General features: G+C 59.9%; 3 protein-coding genes and 1 long non-coding RNA gene across 11 annotated transcripts in view; 2 read left to right on the forward strand and 2 right to left on the reverse strand.

Moving 5' to 3' along the window:
* The window catches only part of PHACTR4 (phosphatase and actin regulator 4), a 64,816-nt gene extending 62,780 nt beyond the window's left edge, over window positions 1-2,036 (forward strand). For all 6 annotated transcript variants that reach the window (XM_080566619.1, XM_080566616.1, XM_080566617.1 and 3 more), the window contains one exon: window positions 554-2,036. In XM_080566619.1, coding sequence (XP_080422745.1) covers window positions 554-569 — 16 coding nt within the window. In that variant the 3' untranslated portion in view covers window positions 570-2,036. The remainder of the gene's footprint in view (window positions 1-553) is intronic.
* LOC308182295 lies at window positions 1,295-3,705 on the reverse strand. The gene is made up of 2 exons (XR_013941743.1): window positions 3,446-3,705; window positions 1,295-2,866 (listed from the first exon to the last, which is right to left on the reverse strand). It is a non-coding gene; the product is annotated as an uncharacterized lncRNA (long non-coding RNA).
* RCC1 (regulator of chromosome condensation 1) lies at window positions 3,453-12,800 on the forward strand. Of its 3 annotated transcripts, XM_080566629.1 has the most exons (14): window positions 3,453-3,500; window positions 3,737-3,782; window positions 4,197-4,242; window positions 4,982-5,039; window positions 6,014-6,082; window positions 7,408-7,492; window positions 7,614-7,801; window positions 8,128-8,307; window positions 8,402-8,498; window positions 9,095-9,217; window positions 9,417-9,572; window positions 9,910-10,029; window positions 10,474-10,626; window positions 11,211-12,800. In XM_080566629.1, the coding sequence occupies exons 6-14, from the start codon at window positions 7,420-7,422 to the stop codon at window positions 11,384-11,386; spliced, it is 1,266 nt and encodes a 421-aa protein (XP_080422755.1). In that variant the 5' UTR covers window positions 3,453-3,500; window positions 3,737-3,782; window positions 4,197-4,242; window positions 4,982-5,039; window positions 6,014-6,082; window positions 7,408-7,419; the 3' UTR covers window positions 11,387-12,800. The 3 variants fall into 3 exon arrangements, with proteins under 3 accessions (XP_080422755.1, XP_080422754.1, XP_080422756.1); XM_080566628.1 differs by lacking the exon at window positions 6,014-6,082; XM_080566630.1 differs by lacking the exons at window positions 3,453-3,500; window positions 3,737-3,782; window positions 4,197-4,242; window positions 4,982-5,039; window positions 6,014-6,082 and adding an exon at window positions 6,720-6,784.
* A 4,442-nt stretch (window positions 12,801-17,242) lies between these two features.
* On the reverse strand, window positions 17,243-26,706 carry OPRD1 (opioid receptor delta 1). Its single transcript, XM_080566595.1, has 3 exons — window positions 26,385-26,706; window positions 21,176-21,525; window positions 17,243-20,475 (listed from the first exon to the last, which is right to left on the reverse strand). Exons 1-3 carry the CDS (start codon window positions 26,612-26,614, stop codon window positions 19,943-19,945), a joined length of 1,113 nt encoding a protein of 370 aa, XP_080422721.1. The 5' UTR covers window positions 26,615-26,706; the 3' UTR covers window positions 17,243-19,942.
* Window positions 26,707-27,671: the final 965 nt, after the last annotated feature.

Below are 27,671 nucleotides of genomic sequence, written 5' to 3' on the forward strand. Positions count from 1 at the left end.
TAGTCTGTGCTGTCGGGAGAGCTGTGTTGCAGGGGTGCTGCCGGGAGGCAGAGCGTTAAATCCTTAGGAGAAACGACCTGTGCAGCACTTGCAGATTTAACATCCCTTTCCACCTTGGTGTTGTTGGGTGACAGGAGGGGTACCTGACACGAAGAGGTGTTCTTCCCTAAACTGGGGCTTAGATCCTGGAAACTCAAAATGGCCAGTGGCTGGTTTAGGGTGTTTCTGAAACCTGTGTGAGGCTGCAGCCAGTGAGCTTTTCTGGGGCTAGAGACACGCGGCAGAAGCCACAGCCGCAAAGCACACTGGTAGTTAGCTCTGACATGACCCATGCAGTAACCTGTGTGCATCGTGGCGCGAGTGATTCTTCCCCCCGCCCCCAAGCTGTGTGGCTGAGTGTTTGCAGAGCAGAAATGCTTTCTAAGGCAGAGGTGAAACTGTTAACAGCTTCACTGAGGGCTGAGAATTCAGAAATGATTCAGTTCAGTAGCTGTTTAACCCAAGTTCCAAGGATGACACTTTGTTGTTTTTTTTTTTTCCACTTGGCTTTTAGGTACCATCGACCATAATCTTCCAAGAAGGAGCAAGAGACCCAAGAGGACTGGAAGTTCTCTGCGTCCCTCTCCTGGGCAATACAGCAAGGGTAGAACCTCGCCTCTTCCAAGATTTGCCTTCAAAACATATCCAGAAAAGGGCTTTTGGCCAGGGAAGGGGGAATCCTGTCTGAATGTAGCATTTCACTGGAACAAACACGTCTCGAGTGCCGTCAGGCTGGAACTGAACACTATACCTCGCGCAGCTCAGCAATACGCCTCTCCTCCGCCGCCAGCATCCCTGCCAGGAGTCCACGCACGTGTGAACGAGCAGTTCGTTCCCCAGCTCCCTTTCTGTCGTGACGGGCCCGGTTCTCAGCTGTACGTACTCCTTTTGGGTGCAAACCCTTCGTTTCCTCCTCCTTACCTAGAGGAGGAAAAAACTTGGCAGCTCTGGTGTTGGAGAGCTGAGGAATGGAGAGTGGATGTGCTAGGAAGCACGCGTGTATATTAGCTGTGTACAGAGAACCCTGTGCAGGTGCTGACCTGGCAGACAACTGACATGTGACTCGTAATTTTTTGCATTTGCTCGCGTCTGTCATATCTTTAATGTCCTGAATCACTACTGACCAACGGTTTGTTGTCCTGGAAGGGAATTGTATAGATATTAACATATGCTGCATCTTTTTTGTAAAAAAAAAATCAAAAGAACTTAAAAACAGAAAAAAAGGCAAAACACAAATGTATAAAGCATTCCCTCCCTGCTCTCTCACACTTGCGGTGATGTTAATGGATCTTGTCTTGAGAATATCTAGGCTTGTTTAACAAATTACAGAACCAGGAAATGACTGTTGCCTTTTTAAAACTTTTTAATTTGGGGAAGCTGTGGTAGTAGTAAATTCTTTTTATCGTCGCTTCCTCTCAGATGTTTTTTTTTACTCTCCCAAATCAGGGTGAAACTTGCCTTTTCTCATTTTTTACAGCAAAACCTACTGGAAACTTGATAATTTCACTGTGTGGGTGGAAGGTGCGGGGAGGAGAAGAGGTTTAAAAAAGTGACCTTAAAATAGATACTCTTGCTCTTCTGAGAATCTCAAGTTGGTTCTTCCGGAACTTTGGGTTTAAAATCTGGTATGGGCGCACTGCTGTATCATGCACAGAACTAACCCACGTGTGAGATGCCACTAGCCATGGAGGGAGTATCACAGGCCTGCAGGTTGTGGGAATGAAGAGGAGGGCTCGCCTTGTTCGCAGACCTGCCAGCGTGGTGCTCGGGCTCTTTTGGGAGCCCCGTGGCAGGCCGGGCCTCGCTGCGCTGCCTCCGCGCCATGCCAAGGCTCGGGCCCTGCGCCCGACGCTGCCTTCGCCCGCGGGGGGTGCGCGTCCCTCACAGCTTCCCCGTGTACAGTACGGCTGTAGACTAAATCATTGCATTGTATATCTGTCTCCTCATCAACAGATTTTAATTATTGAATAAAAGTATTTTAGGATTTTTTTTTTAAACGGCTGCTCTGGTTGTGTTTTAAATGGCTCCTGTTGGAGGAGGTTGGGGGTTCAAAGGTCTCTGCTCCCCAGAAGCAGAGAACATCGTGAGGTGTAAGGGACCCACAGGGATCACCGGGTCCAACTCCTGGCTCCACACAGCACCACCCCAAAACCAGACCATGTGTCTGAGAGCATTGTCCAAATACTCCTTGAGCTCCGGCAGGCCCAGAGCCATGACCACATCCCTGGGGAGCCTGCCCCAGTGCCCGACCACCTCTGGGTGCAGAACCTTTCCCTCACACCCAGCCTGACCCTCCCCTGTCCCAGCTCCATGCCGTTCCCTCGGGTCCTGTCGCTGTCCCCAGAGAGCAGAGCTCAGCGCCTGCCCCTCCGCTCCCCTCGTGAGGGAGCTGCAGGCCGCCATGAGGCCTCCCCTCAGCCTGCTCTGCTCTGGGCTGAACTGTTACCTTAAAAGTCAGTCAAATAAACTCTCTAAGGCTCAATTTGGGTTTTAGAAAGCAGGCATTCTTTAATTGTGGTGCCAGACACACGGGATCATTCCACCCAGTGTGTGCGCCCAGTTATCTGGGCTACAGCGGTTACATGCAGTCAAAACATGCATATCCATTAGGTTTCCAAGAAATAACCAACACATTCATACAGTTTCCCGTAACTCATTAAAATATGTAAATGTCCCTGATGCGGGCACAATTGTTCCCACTGGTGGTTTTGGGGGGGAATCTGGTGGCCATCGGTAGTCTTCCTCACTGTGTTTGCTGCTTAAACCCAGGTCTTGTGCATGCTCAGGCCATCTCGTTCTTTATCTCATTTCAGTTTAGGCGTGCATGCTAAATTAAGTGATTTACACGTGAGGACACGTGCACACCAGGACTTTCTCACCTATTCTTTACAGTTACACCCCCCAGGCCTAGGTCATCTTGCCCCCCTCCCCCGTCCTGTTTTGGGGACACAACTGGGACCCCATCCTGCGTGGCCTTACAGACAAGGCTCACTGATTAGTGCGTTCAGGCTGGAAATGAGGAGACATTTCTCCTCAGAAAGAGCGGTCAGGCGTTGGGACGGGCTGCCCAGGGAGGTGGTGGAGTCACCGTCCCTGGGGGTGTTCAAGGAGAGGTTGGACGTGGTGTTTGGGGACAAGGTCAGTGGGTGGTGGTGGTGGTAGGGGGCGGTTACACCAGACGATCCCTGAGGGCTTTTCCAACCCCAACGATTCCAGGATTCAAATCTCCCCCCTCAGCCCCCTTCCCGCCTTCCCACTGCGCATGCTCCCCCCCCCCCCCCCCCCCCCCGCTGCGCCCGGCCCCTTTCCCGCCAAAGCGCCCCTTTTGCACACGAGCCGCCCGGCCCTCCCTCTTGTTCTCCGCGCATGAGCGCCCAGGCCCCGCCCCCCGGCGCTCTATAAATACCGCCGCGCGCAGCCTTTCGTCCTCTTTCCCCGGCGGCGGGCGGCGAGCGTGGCAGGTGAGCGTGGCCTCCCCTCTTTCTTTCTTCTTTCACTATTTTTTCCTATTTTCGTTTTTTCCCATTTTCCCATTTCTTGTTTTTTTCCCATTCTCCTCGCTGCGGCGGATGGAGCCGGTGACCTTTATGAGGGCTGCGAAGGGTGGTGCTGCTCGCAGCCAGCCCCAGGCCCACCGCGGCCTACCTGCGCTGAGGGGGCGGCGCCGCCCCTCAGCGCCTCCTCTCCCTTCCCTCAGGTTCGTTCCTGATGCTCGGTCCGGCCTCGGCCTGCCTGCTCCCCGAGTGAGTGTCCGCCTGCGGAGCGGGGGGGGGGGGACCGGGGAGGTGTAACGGGGTGAGGGGAGGCTTGGGGGGGGGGGTGTGTAAGGGGGTGTGTGGGGGGCAGGCCCCAACGTGGACATCCGGAGAAGTAGCTCTCTCATGGCTCTGTCCGTGTGGCGCGCGGGAGCGTAGGCCCTCGGGCCTGTGACGTACAGTCCCCTTCCACAACGTTGGAGAACGAGCCGGGCCTCGAGTCTGCAGCCTGCATATTCCTACTGCTTCTCTGAGCCCTCGGGCCGTTACAGAGGAGATAAACCATGCAGGAAACAAATTACGCAGGGGGGCTTCGTTTCGGGACATGGGGGAGACGCGGGGGGGGGGGTGCAGGTCGGACAGTCTGAGGGCAGTTACTTAACGCCTTTTCTTTGTTCGCAGTTTCTAATTTGAAAAATTTGATGTGGGCGGAGCGCTGCTTCGGAAGGTGAGTGATTGTGCACAAATGTTGTGTAGTTACCTTGCCATCTCGATAGCTTCCCCTTTAAATAAGTTTCAGGTATTTGCTTTAACTGGCTTACGCAAACTGAAATGGATCAGGGATTTGAAATAATGAAATACCAATACTGGTGTTTAACAGCAAAAGCTTAGCTTGCGCGTTCCTTAGGTTCTGAGCTTTTGTTGGACTGATACGAGAGGCCTGCTCCTGAATATTAGAAAAAAGCGGAAAAACTTAACGAAGTGAAGGTGGATGATGCTTAATTGGCTTTTGAAGGCTGTATTGTTAAATGAATTTGGGAAAGAGCAGAACCGAATTTGTGCAAAGTCATGGAGGCCCTGGCTTAGACTCTTGCCCTTGTGAAACCTGACCCAGCTCAGCCATTTTGTCGTCTCAGCCTCATCTGAACAAGAACAGCCCATGTGTGCTCACCCGGACTTCCATGTTAATCAGTCCCAAAGCAAAGCAGACTCTTTTTTTTTTTACCCTGGGAAAAATGTGTTAGTAATGTGGGTGCAGAAGCACTGGGGTCTTAACTGGGGAGAAGGGGAATGGAAAGCACGTGGTTTGCTTAATGAGGGCTGGGAGCACGTGGCTGTACTGCCCCTGGTCATGTATGTGATGGACTAGCGAAATGAATTGTGCTTCCTGCCAGATTATAAGTAGGAAAATCCACTTGGAACACAAGTAATAAGCTTTCTTGATTATTTTTTTGTTTTTGTTGCAGACACTGGTGAAAGCTTGTGATTGAGTGCTACCAACAGCAGTCTGCGTACCCAGTGAGGGTGAGTATGCCCCGAGCACAGCTCCAGCCCAAATGCTGAGCAGAGGTGGTGGCCAAGGTTTGGTTCCTGCAGGGTGTACAGTCCGAGCCTCTGCAGAGTTCAGAGCGGGCTGGAAATGAGAGAAGGTGCCTACATGTGGTGAACTTCTTGGAGCACGTGCTTTGTGCTGGGGGCCTGCAGTTCTCTGCCCAAAGCGACCTCCAGAGCAGTTCTCTGCTGTACCAGAGCACCCAGAGGCTGCGGGGGGTTGTGTAGCTGCTGCGTGAGGTGGCACATGAAATGAAGTGGGGGCTGAACCCCTCTGGGTGGGCTGCACCCTGAGAAACATGGGGAGGAGCTGGGGGCTCTGGTGGGTTTCCATGCCTCGTCTACACCGGCTTGGGAGAGCACGTGTCTGAGCACCACCTCCTGGTCCTGCACCTGAAAAGGAGCCCAAGAAGCGGAGTGAAGCGAGGCGTTGGGAACTGTTGTGGCTGTGAGGGGAGGCTGCCTGGTGCTGGGGGAGAGGGGGAGTATGGTGTGGAAGTCGTGTACAGCTGGTGGTCGGTGTCCATCTGGGAGGTTCGCAGCTTCTGTGAATGTTCTGGGACCTGTGATGCTGTGCCTGATGAATAAAGAACTTTGAAATGGTGTCGTGTGGCTGTTTTCTCTGGTGTGACTGCTAGCCATTGGTTTGTTCTCTGAACGAAGCTCAGGAAACCCCAAGTAAACACTTTGTGTAGTTAGGTTCTGCCCCCCCCCTTGGATGGCATTCAGCCTGCCCTCATTTCCAGTAGCCTCAGCTCCTGGGACTGGGAGGTTGTAGCTCAATGTGACCACTACTGGGTATTACTGGTGCGGGTACCACTAAGGGAAGTCTTGTAACCCTTAGAGCCACCAGAAGCTCTGGGGTGGGGGGCAGGGGGTTTTACCTCTGGCTTTAGGGTTGTTACGAGGTGGGTAACCATACTTAGGCGACTTTCCCCTCTGTTAAGTGAAGGACTTAGAGCTGCTTTTATTCCTGGTGGACCTCTATGAACACTTGGGGATCTTTAACCCTGACTGTAAGTAGTCTGTAGTGCCGTCCCCAGGGCTGGGGGCGTTGTGAGCAGAAGAGGGGCGGCTGCCCGTGCTGGGTGAGGGCTTGGGCTGGCGAAGGAAGGGGTGAGGGAGAAGGAAAGGGGGGGCGTGGGCCTGGCGGGCTGGGCAGGGAATTCCCTGCAGGAAAAATAAAGGGTGGGGGGCACTGAGCTTCAGGGGGCATCCCTCGTGAGGCTGAGCGAGTTGTGCCGCTCGGTTTGGGGAAAGAATTTGCTAAAAGGGGGCTGAAAATTGTTCTGGGGGCTGGGGCAGGCGGCTTTGGTTTTTTTGGGGGGGGAGGCGGATGCTCCGAGGCCGCGTTCCCGATCGTTCACGGGGCAAAGAATGGCGGCGGAGGGGCTTGCGGGGAGCCCCCCGTTTGTGTGCAGTGTCGGGGGGGATCCCCCCGCTCTGGGGCTCGTCCCCCCCCCCAAAAAGACCCCACGGGGGGGGGGGCTCCAGCTCCCTGCCGGCCGCTTCACCCCCCGCCCCGCACTGCCGCAGCCTCCCCGGGGGGGGGTGCAGCTGCCCCGGGGGGCTCCCCCCGTGCCCGGTGCGCCGGGGCCAGGCCCGGCCCCCCCCGCAGCCGCCACCAGAGGGCGCCGGTCCCCCCCCGCTGTCCCCCCCCCGGGGCCGTCCCCGCGCATGCTCGGGGCCGGGAGCGCGGCGGCGGCGGCGCGGCGGAGGTGGGAGCGCGGCCCCGGGGCCGGGGGCACCGGGCAGGGACGGGGGGGGGGGGGGAGGGAAAGGGACGGGGATGGGCACCGGGGGGGGGGCCGGGGCCTAGTGCTCCGCACGGGGGCCGTAGCTTTGCCCCCCCCCCAGCTCCGTGTTGGGCTGGGGAAGGCCGGGGAGCGGCGGAACCGGAGGGGGGTGGCGGGGAAGGGAGGGCGGACGGATGGACGGACGGGCGGGAGATTCAAACGGGGATCCGCGGGGAAGGGGCTGGGGGGGGGCCCTCGGGGTCCCCGCCTTCCCCTTGGGACGGTCGCGGGGTGTTTGGAAGCGGAGGGTTTGGGGGGGGGGGGCGGAGTTGCAGGAGGCTCGGCAGCGGGAGCACGCGGCGGGCGAAACGCGCAGGGAAACCGAAAATGCGGGGTTTTCAAAGTGGGGCGGGGGTCGGTGCCCGAATCCTAACTCGCTGCCCGAATCCTAACTCGCCGCCCTCAGACCCTTAGGAGACGGGGGCTGCAGCGACCCGAGGGGAGGCCCGGGGATCGTCTTCGGAGAAAAATCCTGACAGCTGTGCTGCGGCTCCCCGGCGAGCTCCCGGCTGGGCGAGCCCCTCACAGCGCCTTTGTTTGTTTAGGTCTAAACCACCATGCCAGGAAAACGCACCGCAAAGAAAAGCCCTGTGCCAGAAGACGAATCTCCTGCCAGGAAGAAGCTTAAAGGTAAGAAGACTCCCCCGGGAGCCCCCGAATTCCCTGCGCAGCCGTACCGGAAGGGTTCCCCCCCCCCCCTTCCCCAACCCCGGCAGCACACCCCATGCCTCCTTTCTGCCCCGCGACGCAGTCAGCCACCCGTCCCACCGGACGCAGCCCGGCCTGGTGCTTTCGCTGGGGCAGGGGGACGTCGGCCAGCTGGGCCTGGGCGAGGGCGTGATGGAGAGGAAGAAGCCAGCCTTGGTGCAGCTGCCGGAGATGATCGTGCAGGCGGAGGCGGGAGGGATGCACACCGTGTGCCTCAGCGAGACGGGCAAGGTGAGAGCGGCGGTTCAGGCTGGGGTGGAGGGGGGGCAGCGTGGGGACGTGGGGGAGGCTGAGCTGCGACCCCCCCCCGCAAGCTCGGGGAGGTCCTCATATCCTGGAGCGGGGTCAGGATCGGACCCCGCTCCGCCCCCGTGTAGCTGCGGGGTGGCAACTTGCGGGTGTCCCTTGCTCCAGCTCCTGGATGGCGTCTGTGCCACAGACCTCAAAGTTTTTGGGGTGCAGAGGGACGAGTCGGCCTGGTGGGGCTCCATCCCCTGGCTTCACGCACGTCCTGCTGACTTCTGTGTCCCTTCCCGACCGGCTCGCTCTGTCTGCAGATCTACACCTTTGGCTGCAACGACGAAGGCGCCCTCGGGCGCGACACCTCAGCAGAAGGGTCTGAGACCACGCCGGGGCTGGTGGAGCTGCAGGAGAAGGTGGTGCAGGTCTCGGCGGGGGACAGCCACACAGCGGCGCTGACGGATGACGGCAGGGTTTTTGTCTGGGGCTCTTTCCGGGTATGTCGATTTCTTAGAAAATCGCTGGAAGCTCTGCCGGGGGTTGCTGGGCTGCTTCAGTGACTCACTTGGGCGTGTGTGTCTCCTCACCCAGGATAACAACGGGGTGATAGGCCTGCTGGAGCCTATGAAGACGAGCTCTGTACCTGTGCTCCTCCAGCTCAGCTCACCTGTCATTAAAATTGTCTCAGGTGAGCCAGATCCTGGGTGTGCGCGGGTCAGGCTGCTGGACGAGGCTGTTTCAGCCTTGGCTGGGGGGTGAGGGTCCAGAGGGTCCGTGCCCTTTTTCCTGGGTACAAGGGTCTGCTTGCTCCCTTCTGGCTCCTGAGAGCGCAGACCTCGTGTCTCTGCTAGCCCCAGTGTTGTTTTTAAATCAGGTTGGGTGAAATATTAACATGTTTTACAGTTTAGCTGTACAGTTAGTTTACGGTTGGTCTGAAATGCTTTACAGTTAGTGCCCTAACTGTCGCCCCGTGGGGTTGAGGCACTCACCCTCTCTGGATTTTCCCTGGCAGAGCAGCCAGGGAATTCATCCAGGGCCCAGCTGAGGCTGGGGGGCACCTGTGCCTCTAAACCATCCCAGTGAAAGTTCTGTGGAGCTTCAAATGGGGAAATGGGATCAGGAAGAGAGATCTCGGTGTTTCAAGTGTTCCAGAAAGCAGCAAACCCCACCGAATTCTAGAAAGCTTGGGCGGCTGGGGTTTTGCTGTGACCCCTGGGTCTTGCTGGGGTCCTCGAGGGTCTGGACGGTGGCTGCTGCTCACTCACCTCCCACGTCTCCTCGCAGGGAACGACCACTTGGTGATGCTGACGATGGACGGCGACCTGTTCACGTGCGGCTGCGGCGAGCAGGGCCAGCTGGGGAGAGTGCCGGAGCTCTTCGCCAACCGAGGAGGGCGGAAAGGGCTGCGTGAGTGGCTTTGGTGTCGGGGACGCTCGTGGCTGCGGCGAGCGGGCCGCGTGCTTGGGCTCCAGCGCTGAGCCTGTCCCTTCCCCAGCAGCTCAGGGGGCTTGTTTGTAAATCAGTTGCTTGAATTCGGTGATCCAAGGGGAGATGCAAAGGGTGTAAAGCGTTAGTTCTCATACCGCGCCTTGTTTCTTGTCCCCAGAGCGCCTGCTGGTCCCGCAGCGTGTCCCTGTCAGAGGCAGAGGCAACAAAGGCAAGATGCGCTTCCAGGACGCCTTCTGTGGGGCTTACTTCACTTTTGCCGTCACGCAGGAAGGACACATCTACGGGTTCGGCCTCTCCAACTACCACCAGCTGGGTGAGTTTACTTGGGCCCTCCAGATCTCCTGCCTTCTCGGTGGCTTTGGTGGGGATCCGGAACACCTTGAACCCACCGCGCGCTCCCAGTGCCCGGTGTAGGACAGACTGGAGCTGGAAATGAGCGGGGGGATCACCCTGCAGAGCTCTGGGTGTAGGTCCCAGCCCTCACAGCCCGTGGATTTGAGCAGAAATGCGATACCCTTCAGCGCTGGGACTGGGGGAGCTGGGCCGTTAGTGGGGTGAGCCCCGGGCGGATGGCTCAGTGCCGGCGCCTGGCCTGGGCTGTCCGTGCCCGTGTTCCTGACGTGCCGGGGTTTGTGCGTCCTGCCCCGCAGGGACCCAGGGCACCGAGCCCTGCTTCTCCCCGCAGAACTTGACGTCCTTCAAGAACTCCACCAAGTCCTGGCTCGGGTTCTCCGGCGGGCAGCACCACACCGTCTGCGTGGACTCGGAGGGTGAGCCCCCGTGGGACGGGGGGGCCGGGAGCTGTGCCGAGCACCGCAGGGCTCCCGTGGGTCTCGCCCCAGCTGGGGAGGTGTTGGGGTGCGGGGGAAACGCTGAATCCCTCTGAGTCCCTGGTGTTCAGGGCAGCGTGGCTGCAGCGTCTGCGTGGGTGAGCCGGGAAGGGGCTGTGTGGCTCTTCCAGAAGCACAGCCCGGTTGAAAAAGTGGCGTGGATTTGAAGCAAAGACCGGGGTGATAACAGCAACCCACGTAGGGTCCTGTCCCCCACTGTGCAGCTGGGGGGCCCCGCGTTGGGACCTGGGGCATGCTGCGGGACGTGGCAGGGAGGAGCCGTGCTCCCAGCTCCTCTGGGATCAGCCCTGGGGGAGGAAAGGTCTGCCTGCAGCGGCCTTCCCTCCACTTTGAGTCACCTCCTGCGCGTCTCTCGTGCCCCAGGTAAAGCCTACAGCCTGGGCCGGGCCGAGTACGGCCGGTTAGGCCTCGGGGAAGGGGCAGAGGAGAAGAGCACACCCACCGTCATCCCCGACCTCCCCAGCATCTCTTCCGTGGCGTGCGGCGCGTCGGTCGGCTACGCTGTCAGCAGTGACGGTGAGTGGCAGGCACTCCCTGCCCACGGAGCGCTGCCCGCCCCTCGTCTGTCCCTCCTGGGGTGCTGCCCAACCAACCCAACCCCCCCGGGGCTTCATCACGTGCTGCTGGGGCAGGATTCGAGCCGGGTCCCGGTGCTCGCGGCCCCTGCCAAGCACCCAGCCCGCGGGAGCCGAGCGGCAGCTGCTCAAATATTTTTGTGGGCGCTTGGCGGCGAGGTTTGGGGAAGAGTGTTGACCCGGGAGGGGGTCGCTGACCTGCTGGTCCCTTCTCCGAGCTGTGAACTCGGCTGCTGCGAGAGCTCTGTGTGCTCCGGCGCTGCGTTGGCTTGCCTGGAACACGTGCAGCCCGCAGCTGTGGGAAGGATCTGCCATCCCGTGAGAACAGGCAGCGTGTTGATGGATGGGGGTGGGTCGGGAAACCTGGCTTGGGAGCAGGCTGTGTGCTGAAAAACTGCCTTGAGGGAGGCCAAAACAGCTCCCTTCTCTCACCCCTGCCTGCTTCTCTGGCACCCTTCGGTTGCCCCTTGCTTGGGGATCTCAGAACTTCACCCAGAACCCAAACTCGTCTCGCCTCTCTTGCAGGACGAGCGTTTGCCTGGGGCATGGGCACCAACTACCAGCTGGGCACCGGGGAGGAGGACGACGTCTGGAGCCCCGTGCAGATGACGGGCAAGCAGCTGGAAAACCGCGTGGTCCTGGCCGTGTCCAGCGGAGGCCAACACACTGTCTTGCTGGTCAAGGACAAGGAGCAGAGTTGATGAAGCGGCTGGAGCACAGTGGGATCGCGGGGCCCGCGCACACACCCACCTTCTGCCCTTGGTCTCTTTTTGGGAGGCTGGTTCCCAGCTCCGCTCTCTCGCAGACCACGTCAGGGAAGGCAGGAGGGCCCCCGGAGCCGGGCCCCGAGGGGTCCTGGCGGTGTCTGCGTGGCTGGAGCAGGGATCTGCAGGGATGCTCGTGTTTTCTGTCTGCAAGTGTCTGTCTTCCCGTGGTGCCAGGTGCTCTGTCAGCTCCTCCAGTTCAGCTTGGTCCTAAACTGGTCTCAGTGCTGTGGCTAGATGGGTTTTCCACCTTTTTTTTTTTTTTTTAATATTTTCTGGCCCAGCAAAGCTGAGTGCCTTGTGCTTCACTACACGGAAGGGTTTGGGCATCAGGCTTCCTGAGGTTCCCTGGTTCCGAAGTCTCCAGGTGCTGCCCCCATCCCCTTCACCTGAACATCTTTTACCTCTGTGCCCAGGTCTCTCCTCTTACAGATTTGTCTGCTGCCACTCACAGAAGCCCCCTGGGCTTGGTCGGGTGACGTCTCAGTCCAGCAGAAACATTCCCGTGCGGCGGGGACGTGGGGAGGGAGCTCTCATTCTGTTTCCCTCTCGCACCCACCTCGCAGTGGCGCAGAGGTGCTGAGGGTTGGCCCGGATGGATTCGTGTGCCCCACGGTGGGTGTTGCAGCCTGGGGAGGGGGACTGCAGCTGGATGCTGCCCGTTGCACGCGGAGCAGGTGCTGCGAGTGGGACTCTTGCTGCTGGAGGAGGTGGGCTCCTCCCTCCCACCCTTCACTTCTGAGTCTGAGCCAAAATCCCGCAAGAAGCGAGGCCAGGAGCAGGATCAAACGTTCCCCAACCTCCCTCCCTCCATCTCTTTTCTACAATCTCTTCCACTCTTGCTCTTTGCTCCCGTCACCTTGGGAAACCCAGCAAAACCAGTGCCACGGAGGGGACTCGGTTCTTCTAATTTTCTCTGTTTGATTTTCTCCTCCGTCTGGTGAAGAAGGAGCCTCATTCGCTCTCAAGGCCTCGCTGAGAAGACAGAAACCAAACCCAGCTATGCACCTAGGCCCTCCAACCAGCGGGACTCTCCCCGTCGTCTCCGGTTCTTGCTCCAGCTGGTCTCGCTCCCTGTGCCCGGCCTGCCCCGGTTTTTCTTTCCGTGCTGCCTTCCAGGTACCTGGACTGAGAGGGGGGGCTCCGAGGACAGATTTTACGCGTTAAGTTGTAGCGACAGGGGGAAGCGGTGGGTGTGTGTGCGGGGCAGGGGGGTGGGGGGGCTGGGGGTCGTACAACGGCTTAGGTCAAATTTTTTTAAAGAAAATGTAAAGTATTTTGGTTGATCGAGGAAGAGAGGAAAAAAAAAAAGTAATCTTTTAATGTTTGGAATAAACTGAGTTTTGGTAAACCCTGGGCTTTCCCCTCGGTTTTGGGGGGGGGGGGGGGCAGCACCTCCATGGGCACGGCGCTCGCGCCAGGCTCGCGTCTCTCAACCCCGGCGGTGCTGCAGGGCCGAGGTTTGGTGTCTGTGCTGGGTGCGGGTGGCAGGACGCTTTCCGTGGGTGCAGGGACACCCTTGGGTGCTGCCCGTGCCCGTAGCCTGTGCACGCGTGCAGTGTGGGGACGCGGCCGCAGGATGGCAGCAGGAGGAGGCGCTGGGGGCGGCAGGGTGCAGGGGAGCGGGGCGAGGAGGGGATGGTTCCTCGGGGGTCCCGCTCGCCCCGTCGCCCTCCCTGCAGCGGGGGCCAGCTGTGGGGTGGGGGCCAGCCCCGTCCTGCCCCCGGCACCCCCAGGGAGCTCGGGCTCGCCGACGGGAGCACGTTTCCACCGCAGCTGGAGCGTCGAGGCACAGCGACCGCATCCTGGAGCCGCCGGTGTCTGTTCCTCGTTAACTAGTTCGGGAGCGGGTTCCTTAATGAGCCTCCAGCTGGGGATTTGGGCTCGGGCGCGCGGTTAGTTGGGGTACAAGGAGCTGGGCTGTGGACGGCCTCAGCTCCACGGCTCCTGCGTGTTTTGGGCTCGGCCGGGACAAGCTCTGAGATGCATTCGGGGACGATCTAAGCATGCAGCTGGAGGGGGGTGCTGAGCAGGAGAAAAAAAAAAAGAAAAAAAGGGGGAAAAAAAGAGAAAAAATCTCCACTAAAGCTGTGTTTGGTGGCCGCAGTGCTGGGCTCCCAAACAGCTCCTTTATTTTCCGTGTAAGCGTGACGTTGGGATGTGGACCTGGGGAGCATCTTTCGCTGCCCGTTCCCTGTAATTCACCGTCAGCGTGGGCTGAGCCTCGGGCAAGTGCCCACCACAACCTGATGCTGCTCCCTGGGACCCTCGCCCCCACTCCAACTCCTCCACACCCGAGAGGGAAATTGCTCGGGGGCCTGATTCCTGGGGACGAGCTCAGCGTTAATGCCTGTTTCTCCAAAACCAGCGTGGTTATTTTTATACCCCTTCCAGGGAAAACAAACCGGCTCCCCCCCCCCTTTTGCTTTGCAGCCCTTTTCAGCGCCCACCAACGGTGCCGTGACGCAGGGCTCTGAACTTGGGCGGCTCCGGTGAGATGCGCGCCCGCACGCGCCTCGCTCCGACCTATTTAGAGCTAATAAGTGCGGAGAGCCTTAATCCTGGGAGACGTGGGGATCCTCTGGCGGCATGTGGACGGGGTGATGCTGACAAGCTGCCTGGGCCGCAGGGGCTGCAGGAGCGGCTGCTCGCTCCGCCGCATCTCCAGCCCTGGTGGGGTTGGGGCTGGCTTGGATGCGGAGGGATTAAATGGCCGGCGGGGCTGGGTTTGGGGTCCGGGTTTGAGGTGGGGGGGTTTGGGGCAGTTCTTGGGTGGTGTGAGTGCCTCCTGAAGAGGGTAGGGCCTCTGTAAAGGTGATGGCTCGTTCAAAACTCCGTGGAAAACATCTTTAGGAAGAAATAAAGGTAAGGGCTTGAGCTCAGCCCGTTGCTGAGCCCCGACCCCCCATTTCGGGCCAGTTTTTGCAGCATGGCACCATCCCGCACATCTCCCCCAGCCTCATCCCCAGCCCGGAGCTGGTGCAGCTGGTTGGGAACACAACCCCAGCACCCCAGCACCCACCTGCCCCGCTTCTGGGAGCAGAAACCATCCCCTCGCGGGTGAGGAGCCTGCTGGAGCTCTGCAGAGCGAGGCAGCTTTTCAAGAAAGAGGGGAAAACGTGGCTGGGGAGATCAATCACACAAACAATGGAGATTAAAATTATCTGCCTTGATGAATCAGCTCGCGTTGTCTTGGGAGCCGGAGTGACGCTTCAGGGGGAAGTTGCTCCAAATTTGGGGAAGGATGGAGCCCCTGAGGACGGGTGGGAAGGAAAACAACCGAGGAAAGGGAAACGTCTCATTAACGTGGCTCGGCACCGTCAGGTTGGTGGGGGGGAGGCGGGGGCATTTTGGGGATAAAGAGGAGGAATTTGGGCCCTGTGGTGGGGCGTGGGGGGGACAAGCCCTGCCCCATCCCCACAACAGCTGTGGGGTGCAGGGCTTAGTGCACGGCTGGGGCTTTCTGCACTGCTGAGGGGTGGCTCTTGTCACCTTCCCTGTGGCTCAGCATGGCAAACGGCTCCGGATGGCCGAACGGCTGCGGTCGGCGCTCCCGGCACTGCTCGAGAGCTGGGGCCAGAAGGAGCTCGGTGCTGCCTTCGCCAGGCACCAACCCCCCCAGAGCCCCCAGCTCCCCCTGCCTGATCCTCACCGCCACCGGCTTGCACAAATCCCCTGCTCCCGGTCCTCGTGCGCTACGGTTCGGAGTGTGCAAGAAGTGTTTGGTTTACAGGAAAAATACTATCGCAGCGTGGATCTGGGGCTTTTAGCACCTGCGGAGGATGAGCGTTGTGAGGCTCTGTGGTCTCGCTGCGCTCGCTGAGCGATGGTTGTTCTGTTGTTGTTCTGGCTGCGTTCTCGGCTGCAGAGCAGCTACCTGTGCAGCGCTCCCCAGGGACCCCCGGCAGGGAGGCGCGTCTGTCTTCAAGGCAGCCTGGGGGCTGCTGAGTTGATTTCTTGGCCTCCTTTTCCTGCCTTGAAAAGGAAATGAGCTTTAATTATTGCAAAGTTTCCTGCTGGCGTCCTTTTGGGAGACCTGAGCGTCCTTTGGCAGCCTTTACGCATCCCCACGCACACCGGGGCTCTGCGCTTTCTCTCTCTCCAAACCCTAACCCTAATTATGACCCCCCCACCCAACACCTACGTCGCCAAATCCTCCCATCAAATAGCGCTCACAATGGAAGCCTTTTTTCCCTGGGCTCTGGGAGCTTGCTAATTAAACTGCCCTGTGGAACATCGTCAGACCTAAAGGATGAGTCTGCAGCCGAATGAGAGGGCTGGGCATCCATCCCGCCTGGTCCCACCGCACTCGGTCAGGGCAGCGCTGAGCAGGAGTGTGGGCAGTACATCCCAGTACATCCCAGTATAACGGGGCTGGGCACTGGAGTGCATTGGGTCTGTGCTGCTCACACAGGGCTCAGCTGCTTTTAGCTTTGGCACGAAGGCACGAGTGGAGCAGGGTTCGTAACTGAGAGGAGGGGAGGGGGGAAAAAAAAAAAAAAGCCCTGGTAATTATTCATGGCGGGTTGTTTTTTGCTTTTTAAATGATAAATCACAAGTCAAGAAGCATCTCTTCAGGCCCGAGAGCCTCAACACGTCCCAGGCTCCTCTGCAGAAAGGGTGGTGGAAGATATCTCCGTGTCCTCGCCACGACAGGCAGACTTAGTCATTTCCTTATGCATAATAATGCAATTATGAAGTCAGGCTAGACCCGTGGTGCAGACAAAGAAACAGGCGGCTGCGTAATTAATCACACGTGTAAGAATCAAGCGCGTTACATTAGGGTTCATTATTTTGTGGACTGATTAAAAAAAGAGGAATGTTCTCTGCAGCAGCGAATGTCTTCTAGGATTGCAAATGTGTTCCCTGAAACTCTCCGTGAGGTGCACGTGAGCAGGGGCCGCGTGGAAGCGCGGCTGGCACCGCCGCCTCTCCTCTGGGCAGTGAAATTGCTGGAGCCGGGGATGGGGCTCATTTTCCAACGGTCCTGGATGCGGGGGACCGGGCTCCCCCTCCCGCCTGCCCTCTGGTTCCTCGCATGAGCATTTTGACCCTCACGAGCTTCCCCTTCCCTGGCCAAGGTCCCACGGATGCTCTGCTCCAGCCCCGCGCGCTCCCGTCCCAGCGCTTCCCGAGGTGCCGTGCCAGAAGCGATGAACACCCCAAAACCCAAAGCCTCATTAAGCGGCATGAGAGTTACAGGCTCCAGCGCCCCTTTCTGTTGCATTTGCACTAAATCCTCATTTGCATTTAAATTACAAATGTCATTTGGGCCAGGCTTTGAGCGGCTGGGCTATTAATTGGAACTGTATCTTGATGACCTGCGGCAGCCGCAGAGAGCCGCCTCGAGCGCCGCCGGTTCGGTGCGGAGCAGGGCTGCGTTTTCCCAGCATGGGAGAGTTTTTCAGACCTTGGAGGTGGAACTGCAGCGGTGCCTCTGTTCAGAGCAGGACAGAGGATGCTGCTCACTCGGCACGGGACTTTCCTTTGGGATTGTGGCATTGGCCCTGCTTTATTTGAGCTTGGCAGCCTGGCTGGGAGATGCAGGATGTGGATTCATCTCTGGGAAGCTGTTGTATGAGCTCCCTTCAAGCGTTGTCTCATTTACACTTGCTTTCCACTACTGGAAATGAAATAATTGGGGTGAGCACCCCGCTCTGCCCCCCTGCTGCTGGTTTTCCTCCCCACAAGGGTGCCATGGGGAGCACAGCCCCTCCCCGACCATCAACCCCCCCCCAGAACACATCCCCACTCATTTTCAGCATCCAAAAATTAAAGGAGAGCTGGAACCTCTTTTTCTCTCTTTTTTTTTTATTATTTAGAAAGCACGGATCCTATACAGCAATGCCAGCAAATCACGAGGACTGGGGGCGGTGGCTCAAGCAGGTCGAGGTCCGGGCAGGGGACCCGGCGCGGTCCCTGCCCCGTGTCTGGGGCAGAGGGGACGGGGCTGGGGGGCGCGGAGCCGCTTCAGCTCCGTGCATCTATAGACAGAGAGGGGTGTACAGGTACATAGGTATGTATAAGTATACAGAGTGCCCTCCGAGCGCCCGGGGGGGCAGGATTGGGCCCCACTTTCCCGGGCTGTTTTTTGGGCAGGCGTCACTGCGGGGAGAAGCAGGATCAGCCCTCGGGTGAGAAGTGCAGCTGGTTGGTGCTCCAGGTCCGTGTCACTCCCAAGTCTCACGTGCAGCATTTGCTATCAGTGGTCCCTTTTTCCCACAGATGTCCTTTTTTATTCAGCAAAACCTAAACTGAGAAAAGCCACGACCCCCCCCCCGCAACTGCCTGACTGCGGGAGCTGGGGCATTACGGGGAGCCTTCACTAATCCGGGACGAAACCTTGGCACACATCAAGCTATCAGCAAATTCACACCAACAACCTCTGCCTTTCCCTGGAGGCATCTTGGGTTTTCAGTTCCCAGCTCCTGGGGTGGAAACGGGGTTAAGATTTTCCTCCGCTTTCCATTTCTCCTCGTGCTCCTGCACCGCCCTGCTCTCGCTGCGTCCTGGCTCCGGCTCTGCCAGAGCGTGGGTGAGTTTAAAAAGTAATGACCACGAGCCTTTTAACCTGCTTTAAGGCCATCACAGAATGTTTTCCAGCAGGCTGAGTTTGGCAGGGCTCCCCAGATGGGAAGAAAGCCCCATGGGGGTGGGAAATGGTTCCCCAGCACGGTCACCTCCCCGTGCCGCAGCACCCAGTGTCTCATCATTGTGCAGCCACTGCTGTGTTGGGAACTCTGCTCTTGGCATTGGCATCTCCAGGGGACACTGAGGCACTGGCTAAGGTGATATGGGCTCACCTGATTTTTTGGGAGTATCCCCAAACTGAGCTCTCAAGTTGGATTTTAGCCTTATCCTGGAGTTTACGCTGAGATGCCCGTTCTGCAGGACATCCCCCCCCCCCGCAGGAAATCTCCCCCCTGCAGGGACCTCAGCACGAAGCAGCTCCACACCAGGAGCCTTTTTCACCAGATGGGGCTGAGGCTTCTTCCCCCAAGGGGGGGGGGGGTGGAGAGCTGAAGCTGGCAATCTGCAACCGCTTCTGGACTGCTCAGCATCTCCTCTCGCGGAGCTGAGGCTCACCCTTGTGGGAGGTGTGAGAGCCTTTTCCTCAGGCAGGGAGGGATGCATTGCAGAGGAGACGGATTGCTTGCGTGCCCCAGAGAGCCTTGATCTGAGATCCAAATGGGCAATTTTGCCCCATTTGGTCCTTTGAAAAACAAATTTGCTTCGGCTGCCTCGTCGGCTCTGCCTTCCAAATGGGGAGGCTGCAATTTGCACCAGCTCTGCAGCAAGGTAAGGCTGGTGCGGGGAGGTAATGGCCTTTATTAGGCTAAATTGATGCAACTGGAAAAAACAGAGACACAGGCCAGCCTCTCCTTCCACCCCATGAGCCCCAGGTGCAGCCGGGTGCTCGCCTGCTTCCTCCAGCAGCATCAATTTGCCCAATAAAAGCTATTACCGCTCCTCATGGGCCCCGTCCTTTGTGGGCCGTTTGACCTCATGGGCACAGATGTGGCTGTGGGAAGGTGAGAGGAAGGAAGGGCTGTAGCTCCCAGGGACTCATCTGTAAGCATTTAGCAGTGGAAATGCAGTCCAGAGCCCCCGGGCCAGCGCCGCCGCAGGATGTGCGCCCTTCGAGCTGCTGCAGGCTGCCGGGAGAGCGGGACGGAGATCCGGGCGAGTGCCGAGCACGAGATGGCAAAATCTTTGCTTCTGGTCTGCCCCAGGGTTATTTTTCAGCACAGCGAAGGCAGGTGGCAAATCCTAAACTCTGCCTTGTGTATCTGTGGGTTTATAAACTGCCGGGGAGTTTATAAGGGCTGGGGAGGATGAGGGGCTGGATGCTGCGCGCTCCCCAGCTGCGCGCCAGCACCGCTCATCCATCCTAATCGCGTTAGTGCTGTGAGGAACTCCCATGAATTGCTCCTGTAATGAAATCTTTCTTGGGCTTAATGTCTTTGGAGGCAGACAGATGAGGAGCAGTACCCCATCACCCTGCTGGATGCGGGGCTGGGGAATTTGGCACTGGTGATGGTGGCAGGGAGCGTGTTCCGCTCTGGCCCCTGGTGGTGTCGGCATCTCGTCCGTGTGCAGGGCTGCCCTGGCCGCTCTTGGCAATCTCAGAATAATACAGCAATAATATTAACAGTCAACAGTCATCCTCCATGGCCAGTCCTGGTTTGGAGGACTCCAGTAAACCACTGCTCACCAGTGGGTTTTCCTTTGGCCATTCCCACCGGCTGGTGATGGCAGAAGGAAATCCCAAACGCTTCCATGCACGCGGCGGATGGCTCCTTGCTGCTCGGTGAGTCCCCATTCCCCCATCTTGGGTTAAAAATAATTCTTTGCAGCGAATTGCTTTCAGTCTCAGCAGCATCGAGCAACGCCGGGGCCGCCACGCTGCTACAGCTCCGTGGTGGTCACCTGGGTCACTTCGGAGCGCAGGTCGTCCCCCCTGCCGCCCCGCCACTGGCTGCCCACGGCTAGTCATGCCGGCTTGGTGCGGGCCTCGGAGGGGGTGCAGGTGGAGACCTGCTCCCGCACGGTATTTCGGGCTCGGGAGAAGCTGTTCTGCTCCACGCGGGCTCGGAAGGGCAGGCAAAACTCTCGGAAACACCTCTTGAAGTTTTCATCCAGGAAAGCGTAAAGGACGGGGTTGAGGCTGCTGTTGGTGTAGCCCAGGGCGATGCAGAAATGCAGGCTGGCCACCACGTAGGGGTTCTTCTTGTCTATGTCCACCAGCGTCCAGACGATGACGAAGATGTGGATGGGCGTCCAGCAGATGATGAAGGCTGCCACGACCACCAGCACCATGCGCGTGATGCGCCGCAGGTTGCGGTCCTTCTCCTTGGAGCCCGAGAGGAGGCGGACGCTCTTCAGGCGCAGGATCATCAGCCCGTAGCAGATGGTGATGACCAGGATGGGGACCATGAAGGCAAAGATGAAGACGCAGATCTTGGTCACGGTGTCCCAGTAGATGGGAGGATCGGGAAACTGCAGCGTGCACAGCACCATCCCGTCTGCAGGAGAGAGGGGTTAAAAAAGAGAGCAAAGAGTGTCTGCTGTGAATAGTCTGCTCTCAGCTGTCATGGGTGAGCATCTCCATCCTTGGTGAAACACAAGGGGATGCGTGCCCACCTGCCAGCTCGTCACAGAGGTTCCCCGGGAGCTGTGCCACCAGCCCTTGGGGTGCCCAAGGGATGCAGCAGGTACCAGGGACCTGTTCCCTGCAGAGCCTCCCGGGCCATCCCCACGCTGTCTCCTCCCAACCACTGCACTGGACACGTCCCCGTGCCACCTACTGAAACCTCCCCCCTTCCTCAAGCTGCTCAGAGCTTTCCTAGCAGCCAGGGTCTGGCCCCACCGAACAGGAGCTGCTGAGCGTGGCGTGGGCCAGCCAGGGACTTTGCAATGAATCCTGAGCCCTGGGCATGGGCTTAGGCATCTGATTTGCACCCCAGAAGGAGGAGCTGGGGAGAGGCACTGGGGGGACTGGAGGTGGGGAAGGGGGAGGACAGTTTCTGGGGCTGTTTCCAACCTCTTTTCCCATTTCCCAGCCAAGCTGGGAAGCGATACCATGATGATTTTCCACAGCAGGGCATGCTCCTGGTCCCATGGAGGGGTGACCTCCACTGAGCCCAAACTGGGGACAGGACCAGGCGGCTTGGGTTTGCCAGGACAGACGGCACAGGAGGGGACCTTTCCCCCGAAGCCACTTGCCTTTCGACTTGGTGACCGCCATGACCATGATGGGCACCCCGATGACGGAGGAGAGGACCCAGATGCAGACGTTGATGACCTTGGCCTTGGCTGGCGTGCGGAAATCCAAGGCCTTGACCGGGTGGCACACGGCGACGTAGCGGTCCACGCTCATCATGGTGAGGGTGAAGATGCTGGTGAACATGTTGTAGTAGTCAATGGAGAGCACCACCTTGCAGAGCAGCTCCCCGAAGGGCCACGTCTCCATCAGGTACTTGGCGCTCTGGAAGGGCAGTGTGCTGGTGGCCAGCGCGTCCGCCAGGGCCAGGTTGAAGATGTAGATGTTGGTGGCCGTCTTCATCTTGGTGTACCTGCGGTGGCAGACGGGAGCTTACAGGGGGTTGGGGCTGGCTCGCAAGGCTTGGGTGTGCACCCAGTGCTCTTAAGGATGAGATGTTGCCAGCTGCCCATCCCAAAAGCTTCAGAAACCACAAATACTTTCTGTCCCTTCCAAATTCAATAGGAAGCGAAAACAAAAAGTATCGCTGAGCGAAGGTGCCCATTTTGAGAAGGGTGAGGGACTCGCTGCCGCGTTGGGTGAAGCCAAGGGGAGCCCTTCCTATGCAAGCCATTACCTGGCCAGGGAGGTGACAGGAGTTCAAAAAAAAATCCGGATAGCTTTTCAGAGAAGTCTCTTTTCCAATTAAATCAATTTACTCCATTTCCCTGAATCAGTTGCACAATGCCCTTTACCTCCCGAAACCTCTTTTATCTGATTTTCCACCCAGTAAATCGTGATTATCTAGCTTGTTTCCCTGTTGAGTTTACTTGCAGAAATTGGATCGATTACCCCCGGAAAACAGGCCATCTGGAAGCAGCGCCGTGAGCCCGGCTGGAGCTGCTCGGCGGGAGCTTTTTGGAGGAGGCCTGGCTGCGTCGGGCCGTGCCCGGCCGGGCGATGCAGGGCCATTCGCTGCCTGCGCCCTTTGCTGGGCGCCAGCCCCGGTCCTCGTCACACCATGGTAGGGGAAACACCCGGTGCTGGGTGCCAAGATCTGAAGGTCCCCAAAATCTGAAGGTCACCAGGGGTCAGCACGCTGGGGCTGGGTCGGGGCAGCTCATCGGGAGCCCCCCCGGTTGTTTGTGGGGTGCTGGGGTCAGTGCTGTGCCAGCGGCTCCAGCCCTTCCCGCGTGCTCCCTTGCAGCAAGCCCCATGGCTCGGAGCATCCTCCGCTGCCCCCGGCTCATTTAGATGCAGCCTAATTAATTAACAAAAGTGTTGGCCTGGATGCCAGCATCTCTGTGCATGGGTGACCTGCCTGCAGCAGGCACGGTGGGGGCAGTCTGAGAGCAAGGGGGGGCTGCGGCACTGCAGAGACCCCGGAGCTAATTCGGGTCTGGTGCGCAGGGGGAAGATGGTGCTGGGTGTGTGTCAGGCTCAGCTTGTAGAATGGCCCCACCGTGCGTTTTGGGGTACATGGAGCGAATTTGGGGGGTGAGGGGGGGTTGAAGGGCTTCATCTCCTTCGGATGCTGTTCGGCTGGAGAGCAGCACACCGGCTTGCTGCGTGGAGGATCAGCAGGGCTTTGGTTTGCTCTGCTGCGGGGGGCTCTGTCCCCTCCGTAACATCCCGACCCGGGGCTCTCCCCCATGCTCCATCCCAGCAGCTCAGCGGGGCGAGGGGAGCCCACCGGGGGGGCTGCGGGCCCCCAGTTCTGCTGTCAGCAGAGCCAGGAGCTGCAGGAGTGGGTCTGGTGGAAAACAGCATCGAGCACGTGTGGCCGCCGGCCCCCCGCCCAAGGGGGGGGAACATCTGATTTGAATTTGTTTTTTTAAACACAACATGCATTTGAAATTTCCTTGAAAAGTCCTTTTCACTGTTATTTCCTGGGGTCTTTTTGTGTGTGTGTGTGTGAATGCATCTTTTAGCAAAGTTTCGTTCCAGGTTAAACAAAAACCTGAGCATTTTTGTCGTTGTCAGGTGGGGTTTTTTTTTTGGCTCACCTAGGTTAAAAATAGCCGTTTCAGGTAGATTCACACTTCTTTGATCTCTGCTTTCTGCGTGAAGTGGAAAATCCGTTGTCGGTGCCGTGCTCTGCCAGGCGCACTCAGCAGCGCTGGGTCAGCGCTTCTGCAGCCCGCTGCCAGATGTGCCGGGGGGCCGGGGCCCAGGCCCCCTCCCCAGGCACATGGGGCTGTGCTGGTGAGGCAAAGCAGAAAACGGGGGACTCGAAAGGACCCCAGAGCTGGGGTTTGGGGACAGGATTCGGCTTGGGACCCCCCAGGGGTCCATCGTGGTGCCCCCTCCCTGGGCTGCCCATGACACGGGTGCTCCAGGCGGGAGCTCTGTCCCTGCGGCAGAGCGCGGTGCTGTGAAGCAGCCGCCTGTGCTGATGGAGCTCCCGGGGCTGCCAAACCCATCGCAATTAAGCGAGCACCTTGATTGGGAAGTTAGGCACTTGAAAGAAGCAATCTGGAAGGGCTGGAGGGAGACAGGAGGCTTGTGTGAGGCGCGAGGGGCTGAAGCGAGCGCGGCGCAGCATGGCAGCGGCCGTACCGCAGGAGCGAGCCGGAGTCTGCGCTCCCGGCTTTCCCCCCAAGCTCCCCAAACACCTAAGTAAAAGAAACTGCTTGTAAAACTGGCTGAAAAAGCCTGGTTTTAGGAAGCCTGTGCCCAGCAAAGGGATGCTCTGGCAGCAGGCAGGCTGCCGTCCCACTGCTCAGCTCCGGGCACTCGCACTGAGCGTGCAGCTGCAAATGACGTCCAGGGGTATTTTTAAAAGCCCTGACAATGCGGTGCTAATTGCAATCCAGTCGAGCTGTCGGAAGGTGCCGGGTAGGCTTGGCGCTGGCTCTGAGCTCATTTTGGCTGCCCTGGGCAAGAAGCAGTCTGATTTTTTGGCCGGGCTGGGTTCTCGGGGTGTGCAGTGGAGTGGAGGGAAGGAGATGCTGCGCGTGCTGTTCTCTGGGTCCCCAGGTCCCCAAGCCCCACGGGATGCCCTCCAGCTGTGCCTGCAGGGGCTTGGGGAGGTGTCTCCAGGAGCACAAATCCTCTTAGCAGCGGGGTCTGATCCTGAGCCGTGCCTATGATCCTGCAGGACATCGGGTGAGCTTCTGCGGGGGAACACAGTCCCGGACAAACCTCCCAAGCAGGGCGCACCTCTGCTCATGCAGCAAGCTGCTCCGTCCTTCCTCCACTCTCTGCTGCACGCACACAAACGGCCAGGAGCTCTGAGACCTTTGATTTTGGGAGGCCGAGCGCCCACCTCGGCTTTCAGAAAACGGGTCTCATGCAGACGAGCCCCTCAGAAACCCCACGAGGGCCCAGGCACGCGAGCAGCAGCCGAGGGGCTCGGAGGATGGCAATGGTTCATCCCCTCGGAGTCGCCCTGAACTGCAGCGTCAGCTGGAGGGCGGCGAGTGGGGGGGCCAGAAACCATGGAGATGGGGTCCCTACGTGAGTCAGGCTCCGTGAGCGTGTGCAGCAATCAGGTTACTTCGCGAGTTAAATGACAGAGGATGGTGTTTGCACATTAAAGGCTTCTCCATTTGCAGATGCCTTCCCTCCCCTCGCCGCGCTGAGCCGGCTGCAGGGGGTCTGACGGCACGCATCCTTCACCCGGACACCGTCGGTGCCCTGTGTCCCTGCAACAATTACCGTAATTTGCTTTTTCTGGCCAGGGCTGATTTTAGTGGATGAAAAATCCCTGCCGGGGCCAGGTCCCCAGCGCTCCGTCCTCCCTCCCCAGCTCGAGGTATGCGAAGAGGCAGCGGAGGCGCCCGAGGGGCGCGGAGCTGGGGGGAGCTGGCTTTGTTCCGCAGGTGAGGATGCTCCGCACCTCCTGCAGCTCCCCTGCGTGCTGAGCCTGCTCGCTGCCGTCCTTCCTCGCTCCCAGAGCCGTTGCCTTTAGTTTTGCACAGGGTTTGGAGCGTGGGTGCCTGCTGCACGCCTGATTTTGGGGTGGAAACCTGCCCAGGAGCCAGGGGGGAGGGTACCGGCCGCTGACCCGGTGTAATGGTGGCTGTGCTGGGAGTGCTGGTGGGGGGACATGGGGGAAAGACGGGGAATTTCACGCAAGCCCCGGTGGTCTCATGGTTCTCATTCCTTATAAACCGCAGCTGTGGCTGCATTAACCCCCGGTACCCAGGCAGGGTCAGTGCGGGGCTGCTCCCCAGCAGGGAGGGAAGGGGCGTGCGGGGCCCTTGGTGCGCTCGTGGCTTTTCCCTGGGGTCCCTCCCCGCCAGCAGTGCCCCCCGAGGAGTTTGCTGATGGAGTAAGAGCATCTGGATCTGGCCCTGAGCAGCTCCTCTTGGACAAAGGGGCCGCTGGTGCGGGCAGGGGATTTGGCACCAGGGTGGGGCTGTGGTTGGGGTGGGGGCACCGTCTGGCTGCGTCCCCCCCAGACACCGGCTCCCACATCCCCCGTGCTGCTTTGTGCAGACGCCGTGGTTCTGCCTCTCGCACGGCATCGGGCACACGCACTGCTCCCCCTCACCCAGGCGCCCCACACACGCGTGTGCGCTCACACGTGCTCCTCACACGCACGTCACACGCGTCCCTGCTGGGCACACCCAGCTCAGTGCTACCTGGGCAGGGGGGGGTAAGCCACGCAAACAGCACCCGGGGCACACCCACCCTCACTCCTGGTGCTCGCGCACACCCCTAGTGCGCACACACCCTGTGCACGCTCACCCCTGCTGCATGCTCACTCCCCGTGCACACTCGCTCCTGGTTCTCTCACACGTGGTGCACACCCAGCCCTGGTGCACACTTGCTCCTGTGGCTATCCCTTTCACCGTGCACGCTCACTCCTGGTGCACACTCGCTCCTGGCACATGCACACCCCCGGTGCCCCCTCACTCCCCGTGCACACTCGCTCCTGGTTCTCTCACACGTGGTGCACACCCAGCCCTGGTGCACACTTGCTCCTGTGGCCATCCCTTTCACCGTGCACGCTCACTCCTGGTGCACACTCGCTCCTGGCACATGCACACCCCCGGTGCCCCCTCACTCCCCGTGCACACTCGCTCCTGGTTCTCTCACACGTGGTGCACACCCAGCCCTGGTGCACACTTGCCCCTGTGGCCATCCCTTTCACCGTGCACGCTCACTCCTGGTGCACGCTCACTCCTGGTGCATGCACACCCCTGGTGCATGCACACCCCTGGTCCATGCACACCCCAGGTGCACGCTGCCCCCCCGCCGCCCTTGCACGCCCCCCGCTCTCACCGGACGATGCCGTACATGACCAGGACGTTGCCCAGCAGCCCCACCACGCACACCACGGAGTACAGCGCCGTGATGACGATGGCGATGAGGATGGAGGTGGCGTCCTTGGCCCGCGGCTGCCCCGTGCCGTTGCCTCCGGGGCCGGGGAGGGGGACCCAGGAGGTGCCGTTGGCCCAGGCCGCGGGGAGCTCCGTGGGCAGCTCCGCGGGGAGCTCCGTGGGCAGCTCCATGGCCCACGGGCGACCGCGGCCCCGCCGTGCCCGCAGCGCGCATCCGAGCGCCGCGGGTTCGAGCCCCGCTCCCGGCGAGCGCCGCCGCCTCCCGCAGCCGCGCGGCGGCCGGGGGCTGCCTATAACCGGCCCCGAGCCACGTGGGGACGGGGGCGGGCAGGGCCGACCCCCCCCCGCACCTCCCTCCCCTGCACGGCTCCTGCCTGCATCCCGACCCCGCCTCTGTCCTTGCTCCTTCCACCCCGGTCCTTGCTGCCCCCTGCCTCCCCCCCACCTCGGTCCCTGTTACACCCCTCCAGTTCTTGCTCCCCCCCGGTCCTAGATCTCCCCCCCAATCCTTGTTGCACCCCCCCCAATCCTTGCTGCACCCCCCCCCAATCCTTGCTGCCCCCGCTCCCCCCGGTCCTTGTTCCCCCTCCTCCAGTTCTTGCTGCCCCCCTCCCTGTCCTTGCTGCCCCCCCCCGGGTCCTTTACTCCCCCACCGATCCATGCTCCCCCTCCCCCCCCACTCCTTGTTGCACCCCCCCAGCTCTTGCTGCCCCCCCCGGTCCTTGTGTTCACCCCCCGGTTTGCCCCCCCCCAGATCCCTGCCGCCCCCCCGGGGCTGGGGGGCAGCGGGTGCTGTGCGACCTGCGGGGCTGCTTCAGTTTTCCTTTGTCTGGAAGAAGGCAAAGGAGGGGGGGGGGCAAACAGCCCCCTGCCCCATAGTGGAGCTGGGGGTTCCCTGATCCCCCCCCCCGTCTTCCCTCCCCCTGTTTTCTGAGATACGAGGGGTCTGGGGGAGGCTGCGTGGGGGTTTTGGGGGGGTGCAGAAGGGTTTGGAGGATGCTGCAGGGCGATTTGGGACGGATGCAGCGGGGTGGGGGCTTGGGGGTGGCTGAGGGTGGGACTCGGAGGATGCTATGGGGCACATTTTGGGGGGGGGCTGTGCTGGAAGGTGGGGAGCAAAGGTCTGCAAAGCGGGGGGCAGGAGCCCTGTGCTTCCTGGAGACCCAGCAGCTGCGGGGGCTGCGGGGTGCCTGGGGTGCCTCCGTTGTCTCCCTGCTTTGGGGCTGGG

The sequence above is a fragment of the Anser brachyrhynchus genome, assembly GCF_964034855.1.
Source record: "Anser brachyrhynchus genome assembly, chromosome: 24".
Taxonomy (NCBI): Eukaryota; Metazoa; Chordata; class Aves; order Anseriformes; family Anatidae; genus Anser; species Anser brachyrhynchus.

Excerpts from the sequence above, each read along its gene's own strand:
- RCC1 (XM_080566629.1), top strand. The coding sequence starts at position 7,420 with ATGCCAGGAAAACGCACCGCAAAGAAAAGCCCTGTGCCAGAAGACGAA. Across the intron at positions 7,802-8,127 it reads GCCTCAGCGAGACGGGCAAG|ATCTACACCTTTGGCTGCAA; the intron begins GTGAGAGCGGCG and ends CTCTGTCTGCAG. Across the intron at positions 9,218-9,416 it reads AGGAGGGCGGAAAGGGCTGC|AGCGCCTGCTGGTCCCGCAG; the intron begins GTGAGTGGCTTT and ends TCTTGTCCCCAG.
- OPRD1 (XM_080566595.1), bottom strand. The coding sequence starts at position 26,614 with ATGGAGCTGCCCACGGAGCTCCCCGCGGAGCTGCCCACGGAGCTCCCC. Across the intron at positions 21,526-26,384 it reads GTCATGTACGGCATCGTCCG|GTACACCAAGATGAAGACGG; the intron begins GTGAGAGCGGGG and ends CTGCCACCGCAG. Across the intron at positions 20,476-21,175 it reads GGCGGTCACCAAGTCGAAAG|ACGGGATGGTGCTGTGCACG; the intron begins GCAAGTGGCTTC and ends TCTCTCCTGCAG.